Here is a 9,934-nt window from a genome sequence, read left to right as displayed (position 1 = left end):
ATACGGTCAGAGGCTGGCTTCTCCGGGCGGGGAAAAAGCATCGGTCTTTGCTTCCTTTCCCCTCCGAGGGTCCCGACTGAGGCCCGGGGCGCACGGAGGGGGCTAGGGACGGGCCCGCACCCCAACATGCGCCCCCGCAGACCGCCGTCCCCGCGTTTGTACCGGAGGGCGCGAGGGACAGCCAGGGGCTTTGTGTGGGCCGCTCCCTGCGAGTTTCCCGCCCAAGAGGCCGCTATCCTCCCTCCCACTTCTGTTGCCCCGGCGGCCGCAGGGCGCGCCGCGTCGCCGTCGGCGCATGCGCGCGCGGGAACCCGCCCTCCGGGCCGGCGCACGTGGCCCCGCGGGCCGGCGTACGTGCGCGCGCCCGCTCTGCCTCCCGCGCCCGCCGCGCCGCGAGCCTCTGCCTGCGCGCCGGGCCGACGGGTGCGGCCGCCCGAGCCGCGGCGTGCGTGCGCGCGCGCGCCGGGCCACGTGGGAGCGGCGCCGCGCCGTTGCCCCGCCCTCCCTCGGCGCGCGCCGGCGTCGGCTGCGTCTCCGGGCATTTGAATTGCGCTTCCGCCATCTTTCTAGCCCTCAGTCAGACGGGCCCGGAGACGCTTCTGGAAGGTAGCGGCGCGGTGGCCGGGGCGGGTCGGGGGCCGGGGCCGCGGGGCCGGCCCCGGGGCGGGGGCGTCCGGACGGCAGCGGCCGCTGGCAGGCGGAGGGCCGGGCCCGGGGCAGCGGGCTCCCCTTCCCCCCGTGGAGGCCGCAGGCCGGGCCGGACCCGAGCGCGGGGGGCCGGCGGGAGGACGGCGGGGGCCGGGGCCGGAGCGGACGGGCGGACGGAGGGATGGGGGAGGCGCGGGCGCCGCGGCCGGGGCCGGGTGCCTTCGGGGCGCGGCCTCCACCGCCGGCCTCGCTCGGCGGGCGCGCCGCCAGCCACGGTGAATGGGCGCGGGGAGGCTGCCGCCGGCCGCCATTAGCGCCGCGCCCCGCCCGCCGGCCCGCGCGCCGGGGTCGGGGTGGGGGGACCCGCCTTTGTGGGCCCGGCACGTGGGGCGGCCGGCCATGTGTCCGGCCCCGCGGCCGCCTCCTCTCTCCGCAGGAACATCGCGATGGCCGCCCAAGGAGAGCCCCAGGTCCAGTTCAAAGTAGGTGCCCCGGCGGGGCGCGGGGGGCGGGCGGCTTCCGGGCCGGGCCCCTCTGACCGCGTGCCCCGCGGCGGCGGCGGCGGGCGGGGCGGCCTGCGGCGGGCGGGGGCGCGGGGACGAGAGGGTACCCGCCGAAGTCGTTGACGGGGCGTCGCGGCCCTAGGCCGGGGTCCTTTGTTCGGGGCACCTGGCGGGCGCTGCAAGTTGGGTCGCTGCCGCGGGAGCGGCGTCGCGGGGAGCCTGTGGCCTCCGCGCCCCGGGGTCCCGAAGCGCCGCCCGCCCGGGTCTGTTTCACAATCGGGTGTCCCGCAGCTCGTGCTGGTCGGCGATGGCGGTACCGGGAAGACCACGTTCGTGAAGCGTCACCTGACGGGTGAATTTGAGAAGAAGTACGTAGGTACGTGGGGGCAGCCGGCGGGGCGGCCGGGGGGCCGGCGGGGCGCGCGCTGACCCGGGCTGTCGTTCCAGCCACCCTGGGGGTCGAGGTCCACCCCCTCGTGTTCCACACCAACCGGGGGCCCATCAAGTTCAACGTGTGGGACACGGCCGGCCAGGAGAAGTTCGGCGGGCTGCGGGACGGCTACTACATCCAAGGTGAGCGCTCCGGGCCCGGCCCGGCGGACACGTGCTCGTGCTGCCTGCGGGGACCCGCGCGGCTCCGGCTGGGGGAGACGCACTGCGTCCAGGGAGGGACCGTCGTTGGAGGGGCGTCTCAGCAGAGTCGTCCTGTGCCGGGGCACGGCGTGCTGTGTCAGGAGAGCGCTGTCTTGAAGGGACTGTGTGATTTATGTTGAGGCTCGTGATTTAAAAATAAGAAGCGACACACAAGCTGTTGGTGCAGCTTCCTCGTGGGAAAACGTCCGTCTGGGTGTTTACTTTGGTGGTTATCGATGATCATTTCTTGTCCGCTCCATTAACAAGATAGTGGACAGTTTGACCAGATTCTGGACCAGGGGAGCTCGCTTCTGTAGCTTACAAATGTTGTGAAAGACTAGCTGTTTTCTTTTTAATTGTGCTAAGTTTTGCGGAATTCTTTTTTCAAAATGCTTGATTTAAAAATTGCAACGGAAATAAATGCTCATTGTTTTTCCAAACAAAAAGATGAATAAAGAAAATACTCATCCCCTGGAATCACTCTTGATGAAAGATTGTTGGGAATCTTTCCATGCCTTTTGCTTTCCCTTGAGTATGTAGAAATACAAGATTTTCCCCAGGAATTTCTTTAGCTGAACTGTGTTATACTGTACGTACTCTGTGGCTGTTCTTTATGAGCCTTATGGTTGTGCCTACAGGTCAATATGTTAACTTACCTGAGTTTTCTTAAGTAGAGGCATAATACGCTCTAGTGTATTTGGTCGTTTAAGGGCCTTTTAAAGCAGAGATTCCTAGATCCTCAATATGGGAGGAGTTGTGTTTTCTGGAATGCTGATTTATCATAAATCTAATTTAGGTACTTTTTCGGGGTGAGGCAGAGTTAGTGGTGAAGTACTATAGGGAGAGAGAGTTCATATGGTAAACTAGTCTTTCACACTTTGTTGCAAAATAAAAAGGAATTTTAAGCAGTATTGTATGTTACAGTGATTTAAGACTTTTAGAGCTGTAAGCGACCTTGAATTGGTTAGAGAGCGCTATGGGACCTAGAGTTAGGTCTGAGACTGAGTCCCAATCCATAGTTCTTAGCGTTTCTCATCCATGTAGTTGCTAGGTGTGTACTAATTCCTATAAATTTTTTCTTCAGCCCAGTGTGCCATTATAATGTTTGATGTAACATCCAGAGTTACTTATAAGAATGTGCCCAACTGGCATAGAGATCTGGTACGAGTGTGTGAAAACATCCCCATCGTGTTGTGTGGCAACAAAGTGGACATTAAGGACAGAAAAGTTAAGGCAAAATCTATTGTCTTCCACCGAAAGAAGAATCTTCAGGTATGTTTCTTAAAACTTTCTATTTACTGAATTATGACCCTTAGATGAAATATGTATATATATATAGGTCTGTTAAAGTGGTTCGTAAATGTCTTTGGTATATGAATTGAAAGAATTTTATCTTTCAGCATGCAGCATCTCCCAGAATAATCACTGTTTGAGTAATGGATGTTTTAAAATTAATTTTACATCTCCTTTAAACAGTACTATGACATTTCTGCCAAAAGTAACTACAACTTCGAAAAGCCCTTCCTCTGGCTTGCTAGAAAGCTCATTGGAGACCCCAACTTGGAGTTTGTCGCCATGCCTGCGCTTGCCCCACCAGAGGTTGTCATGGACCCAGCTTTGGCAGCACAGTATGAGCATGATCTAGAGGTATGATGCTTCAGTCTCAGTGAGTGCTGTTGGGTTTGGCATGATCCTAGTGGCTTTAAAGTGTTACAATGTTTTCATCTCTCTGTCTAGGTTGCTCAAACAACTGCGCTCCCGGACGAGGACGATGACCTGTGAGCAGGGGAAGCTGGAGCCCAGCGTCAGAAGTCTAGTTTTATAGGCAGCTGTCCTGTGATGTCAGTGGTGCAGCGCGTTTGCCACTTTATTGTAGAGCTGAGCAGAACATGTGCTTAATCTTTGGGATGCTGAAGGAGATGAATGGGCTTCGGAGTGAATGTGCCAGTTAAAAAAATACCTTCATTTTTTTGGACCTGCATATTTAGCTGTTTGGAACGCAGTTGTTTCCTTCTTGAGTTTCAAATATAAGACTGCTGCAGTCACATCACAATATTCAGTGGTGAAGTCTTGTTTGTTACTGTCATTCCCATTCCTTTTCGTTTAGAATCAGAATAAAGTTGTATTTCAAATATCTAAGCAAGTGAACTCATCCCTTGTTTAATGAGCATTTTAAAACCACTAATAGGGCAAATTGTGCCATGTTAATATTTAAATTTCCTTTGCTATTACCACTTATTTTGAAGTCTGTTAGGTTAAATTCTGTGTCTTTATTTTTCGTAAATTTGGATCATTTCACGTAAATAATATAACAGGTCAACAGTATTGTATTTGGTAAGTTGTTAAGAGGTGTAAATATTGTCAGTGCAGTTAAGCTGAAATATCTACCCCACCTGCCTTCTGGCTTTGCTAGTGTCTCCTGGAGAAGAGCTTGTCCAAGATTTGTGACCTGTCAGAATAAATGTGGTACATGTTTTGGGCATTTCAAATAGATGAGAATGAGTTGCCTTTATGGCAAAAGTAACTGTTGTAGTGTAGAGCTTTGCAAAGTCAGATAAAATACAGATGATTGTAGGAATTTGAGGGGAGTCTCGTCTGTTAAAAGAATATGAATTATGCATTTATTTGTCTTTTGTTTTAACATTACATTTTAATGTAAAGTTGATATTCTAGGGAGATGTTCCATGTTTACCTGCTGGTTTTAAGTACTCCCAAGCTTTAAAGATGTCAAAAGATTAAGGATTTAAATTGGACAAACCACAACCTTGATTTTTTTCCTGAAGGAGTTTTGCAAGGGTACTGACAAAATAACCAGAAATACCTAAACAGAAAAGTAGAGCTTAGAATGCCTTCTCGGTATTGTGAAACAGACTGCAAAATTTATTAGATTAACCACTTATCTTTGTGTGGTTTACACATTTAAAAATGAATTGGGTCTTTGTTACCTGAGTTTGATCCCGGTGACACTGTAGTGTAGAAATTAGGAATCTTAGAAATAAGAGCTATTTTGCTCGTAAAAATATTAGTAAAGTTTACCAAAGTTATTTAGATGCCCCATTATCCTTAAATGATTACTTTCCTACCTAAAAAGAAAGGAAAGGATCATTTAAGTATATGGTGAGATGAAACAGTAGGACTGAATAAGCCTATCAAGATACTGAACTAACTGGTGCCAGTAGGTTCACTTACAGATTTGAGTTGCTGTATGTGCTGTGCTGTGTTTAGAACCAGATTTTAAGTCTGAAGTTTTTCCCATAATTGGGAGGAAACCTTTCATTCAGATGCTTAATTTAACATAAGGGGTATGTGTTGTTTGTAACCTTATGTAGAATATGCAAATATGACAAATAATCAAATGTAACAGATGGCTTTTGGAAGCTACTTCACTTACCTGTTTAATAAGGGGCGGGAGAGAATTTACAAATCGTTCATTGGAAGAAAAATTGCTGCCAAATACATTGCTTCTACTTTGCCTGAATTTCTGAATCATCTGTAGTATTCACGGTGGGAATAGGGAATATTTAGCAGAGATCATCATGTGGGGGGTCCATTTCTATCCAGTTTACACAAATGGGGAAATTTTTCGAAATCTTGTGGGGGAAAGCCTTCAACTAAAAAGCCTTACGTGTTCAGTTACTGCAAACTAGTAATAGTTTATTAGAACAAAATCAGAGAAAGCCTTGTAGATCAAGTATGGAGCATTGGTTTCTTTACCCTGATGGTAGATGGGAGTATTTGTCCTATTTTGTTAGCTGGAATATTTCGTAATAAAGAGGAGCGCTGGTAAGATTAGCAAGGGTAAGTGTGAGGGGCAGTTTTATGATGTGCCATGGCCAGTTTACAAAAAACCTTGCAGAAGGGGTTCTTGGTCCTGTCTCAGAAGTGTCTAGGAAAGGGCAGAGGTTTCCAAAACTACGTTAAAGTTCCAGAGGACCTACTTGGCTGATCATGTGTAGCTGAACTAACGCAAAAGTAGTACGAGTTTTGGGTTTATTGTGTAAAAACATCACTGAAGGTCTTAGGTGTTGAGTGAATGGGATGGAGGTTAGAATTGGTCTGATTTGCTGCTTGTGCTCCTGGGACCACCTGACCTTGTGTTTTGACAATACCTTGGGCCGTGTTGGGGCTGTGGGTGTCCCTCCTGGCAAAGTAACAGGTCAGGCAGGCACTGTCCTGGCAGTGATGTTGATCTCAATCCTTGCCGCACTTTCAGTTGGGAGGTTAAAGGTGTGCCTACCATGGTAAACCTCGCCCAGGTTAAGGGCCTGGGGCCCTGTTCAGAAAGCAGATCTGGTTTGTATTCCCTGCTCCCTCCCCATCGCTCAGGAGGCCTCACAAGTGTGGGCTTTGTACTTCCAGAGGTGGGGTGTCCCATCAGTGTAGCTTCACATGTTTCTTTTCAGAATGCTCCCTTCCTTCTTTGTTGAAGGAAATCCTACTAAAGTGCTTGAGCTCCTTTAAACCTCACGAACTGGTTTTTACACTGGGTCAGATGTCCCTACTGTGGCCCATCACTGAATTTCCTCATAGCCCTGGTCAGCATGGTAAGTCTGCCTTTGTGCTTGTCTCCCTTACTAGTCTAACTGGTGTGGGGGCAAGGATCATGTCCTTTTGCTCATTCATGTCCCTGGTGTTATATTTTCCTGTGGGAACCCTGCGGAGGAAGACAAGTGGGGATTACAAATAGGGGTGGGGTGTGGGGGGTGCCTGGGGTATGTTGGGGTGGATGAAATGGGGAGGGGCAGGGAGAATATTACAGCGTTACAGTCTGCTTGTTTCGAAGTCACAGTGTTTCCCTCCTGGAGTTTGCCATTTACTCTATCTTACCTATATTCTAGAGTGTTTTAGAGAGTAGGAAAGGAGTGTGGACAATCAGGGAGCTTGCTGGCTGTGATTCACTGAGTTAAGATGACGTTAGTAGACACGAGGTCTGTGTTGCCTTAGGTTCAGCCATTGAAAGTGGAAGAGGAACGTTGAATTTAGTTGGTTTTCAGTTCCCTGCCTTTAAGAAGCACAATATAGACCATTCCAGATAAGTAGTCTTTAGAATGTGGACGGTTCATTCCATAAATTCTAAGCTCTGTGCTCAGGGGTATAATGACGAGCACTAGCTCTGCCCAGGAAGCTTTCGTCTTGGGAGATGGGCAGTCAGGTAACTGCAGAAATGAGTGTGATGCCTAGTAAGTGCTAAGATGGACACACAGACAGCTTTGAGAACATGACAGAGCAGATCTACTTGAGAGGCCCGGGAGGATGGCAGTGATCTCAAGGTGTGCAGGAAGAATCTGAGCAAGGGGAGCACACAACCATGGTGAGAACAGGGCTGGAGAGCGGGAAGTGGAGGTGCTCAGGTGGGGCTTTTAAAAGCCTGTTTACAGGTTTGATCCTCAGAGCACAGTGGGAAGCCACTGCCGGGTCAAAGTGGCATTTTCAGGAGTGTTTTGGCAGCAGGAGTGGGTGCCCAGGGACCGATGACAATCTATTCTTGCCCCACTCAAGTCCATGCTCCACACTGCAATATGCCATAAAGGGGAGGGTGAGACCACGGTTGTGACAAAGCTCTACTCATCTGACAAACATCTCAACAGGAACACGAATGAGCGTTCACTATGAGTGCCAGGCACCAGCTCTTTTTTTAACCACCAAACTCATGTCTCCTCCATCTTCGTTGAGGTTTAATTGACAGGAAGAAAGGTATATACTGTGTGCAACAAGATGTTCTGATATACATTGTGAAATGATTACCACAATCAAGCTATTCAGCATATCCACCACCACACAGTTATTTTTTTGTGTGTAGTAAAAGCATTTGATTTACTCCCAGCAAATCTGAAGTATAGTCTTGTTAAATATAGTCACCATGCTGCACATTAAGATCAATCTCCAGAGCTCATTCATCCTGCATCACGGAAACTTTGTACGCTTTCTTTCACACCTTGCACACCGCTTCCCAGTTCTCCACCCCCCGTCCCTGCCAACCACCACTTGACTCTCAGTATCTATGAGTTCAGCATTTTTGGATCCACATGTAACTATTGCCACACACTGTCTGTCTGTGTCTGGCTTATTTCACTTACCATGGTGTCCTCGAGGTTCATCTATGTTGTCATAAATGACAGGAGTTCCTCCTTTTTAAAGGCTGGATAATATTCCGTTGTGTACAGATACCATACTTTCCGTATCCATTCGTCTGTTGATGCACACTGAGGTTGATTCCATGTCTTGGCTGTTGTAAATAAGTTTGCTTCTTAGATGAGGAGTAAAAGATTAAGGAGCTCCCCAAGTAGCGGGGAGAACTGGGGGTCAGGTGAGAGGGTCGCGCCGATAATCCTCTAGGCGTGAAAGATGGGAACCCAAATCGTTAGGAAGAACGGTGTTCATTCCAGGCACTGAAGGCAGCCTGGCAGAGTGAACTGATGAGCGATTTTTGGCTAACGTTGGCTTTTTGCTTTTTTTCCCCTGACGTATCTGACATTTTTTCCCAAAAGTGAAAAAAGTCATGCACTTTATATATTAAAAGTTTCAGGATTTGAACAGTTAAAACATACTCAGTCTGGGGCCAGCCCGTGGCCGAGTGGTTAAGTTCGCTTGCTCTGCTTCGGCGGCCCGGGGTTTTGCCGGTTCGAATCTGCCGGTCAGGCCATCCTGAGGAGGCGTCCCACACGGAAGAACTAGAAGAACGTGCAATTAGATTATACAACTATGTGCTGGTGGGCTTTGGGAAGAAGAAGGAAAAAAGAAGATTGGCTGGGATGTTAGCTCAGGTGCCAATCTAAAAAAAAACATACACAGTCCCCTCATTTTCCTACCGTTTAGAGGAAACCGTTGTTGACATTTTGTCGTATATCTTTACAAATGTTTTTTCAAAAACTGAGATTATACTATAATTCTGTTTCATACCCATTTTTCACTTTTTATTACTTTTGTTCGATGGTTTTGCACTGCTTTCGGCAACTACCTGGTGATCCCTTGTGTGGATGGGCCATTGTGTTGTCTGACATATTCTTTCATTTTGTCTGGTTGTTTCTATGTCCTCCTCTTTGTGCAGCTTTCAGAGTGGGTTTAGCTCTTCAAGGGGAATCTATTTCCAAATGCTTAGAACTTCCATGTTCTTCCACTTCCATATGCTACTCAAACTGTCATGTTCTTAAATTTTAACTTGGGAAGGTGTGCCGAGCTTTACCAAATCCTAATAGATGGAAAACGAAAATTATTTAAAAAGCATCTCTCTTTGTGTGTGTGTTTGCCATGTTATCTTCAACTTTCTATCCCCAACACCTGCTGTGGTGCGAGATGCAAAGATACTAGTATGTGCTGAATTAAACGCATTTTATTAAATAGCCTTGCTACCACTTATTCTGTAAGTTCACATTTTGTGTTTTCAGAGATATACAAACTCACTCCCTTTTCAAGGATTCATGTTGTGTTATGCCCCAGTGTGGAGCTCAGGAAATAGCGACTGGTGATGTTGGGGTTGGATTTGTAGGGAGGGCATCTGGGAGGGGAGTAGAGCTGACCAAAGAAAGCTGCTGGAAGAAAAGGAGACTGAAAACCAGCTGCAAAAAAAGCCCATAATGGCCCAGATCCCGAAGGTCCAAATACTCAAGAGACACGTTAACCTAAGAGAGCTAAGGAGTTTCTCTGGCCAGCAATTGTACCATAAGGGCGTGTTCTTATCTCTTACTCTAGAATAGTTGCCAGGTACTAAGAGGTGGAGCGACCATTGCCTCTTCCTTTCTAAGACAACTTTTGGCAGTTTTGTTCTATAAGCACCACCAGAACAGATGGAGGAAGGATGAGTGAGGAATGAATATAGGGAGTCTGGTTACCTGATATTCATTATTTGAGTCCCTGCAGTTACGGGGCGGTGTAGGAAGGTAAACTTTGTCATAACACAGAGCCATCAATGAATGATGCCTTAAAGCTCTGGTTCCCAACTCAATCATCGCTGTCCCCCAGCCCAGGGGGCTTACGGCCAGCCCCTCTGCCGCTGAGGGCTCCCTTCAGAAGCGGTGTCACCGCCCCACCCCTGCCGGGATGGTGAATGCGTTCTTCACGATGAACTTCTGATTCAAGCCGGGGTGGATGCAACCCAGAGGCAGTCTCCTCAGACCCTTTGGCCCTCGTTGCGGGAGTGACAGAGGGAGTCG

The 9,934-nt window shown here is 49.1% G+C and overlaps 1 protein-coding gene across 1 annotated transcript; it reads left to right on the top strand.

The window, feature by feature from the left end:
• Positions 1 to 383: 383 nt before the first annotated feature.
• RAN (RAN, member RAS oncogene family) lies at positions 384 to 3,923 on the top strand. Its single transcript, XM_044776077.2, has 7 exons — positions 384 to 606; positions 1,085 to 1,130; positions 1,443 to 1,527; positions 1,599 to 1,724; positions 2,869 to 3,056; positions 3,261 to 3,431; positions 3,522 to 3,923. Exons 2-7 carry the CDS (start codon positions 1,095 to 1,097, stop codon positions 3,564 to 3,566), a joined length of 651 nt encoding a protein of 216 aa, XP_044632012.1. The 5' UTR covers positions 384 to 606; positions 1,085 to 1,094; the 3' UTR covers positions 3,567 to 3,923.
• Positions 3,924 to 9,934: the final 6,011 nt, after the last annotated feature.

This window comes from Equus asinus, chromosome 8, assembly GCF_041296235.1.
Source record: "Equus asinus isolate D_3611 breed Donkey chromosome 8, EquAss-T2T_v2, whole genome shotgun sequence".
NCBI classification, from domain to species: Eukaryota; Metazoa; Chordata; class Mammalia; order Perissodactyla; family Equidae; genus Equus; species Equus asinus.
Note: the sequence above shows the minus strand (reverse complement) of the source record. Positions and strands in the feature narration are given on the sequence as shown.

Coding starts and splice junctions, on each gene's coding strand:
- RAN (XM_044776077.2), top strand. CDS start 1,095: ATGGCCGCCCAAGGAGAGCCCCAGGTCCAGTTCAAA. Junction 3,057..3,260: donor ACCGAAAGAAGAATCTTCAG/GTATGTTTCTTA, acceptor TCCTTTAAACAG/TACTATGACATTTCTGCCAA. Junction 3,432..3,521: donor AGTATGAGCATGATCTAGAG/GTATGATGCTTC, acceptor CTCTCTGTCTAG/GTTGCTCAAACAACTGCGCT.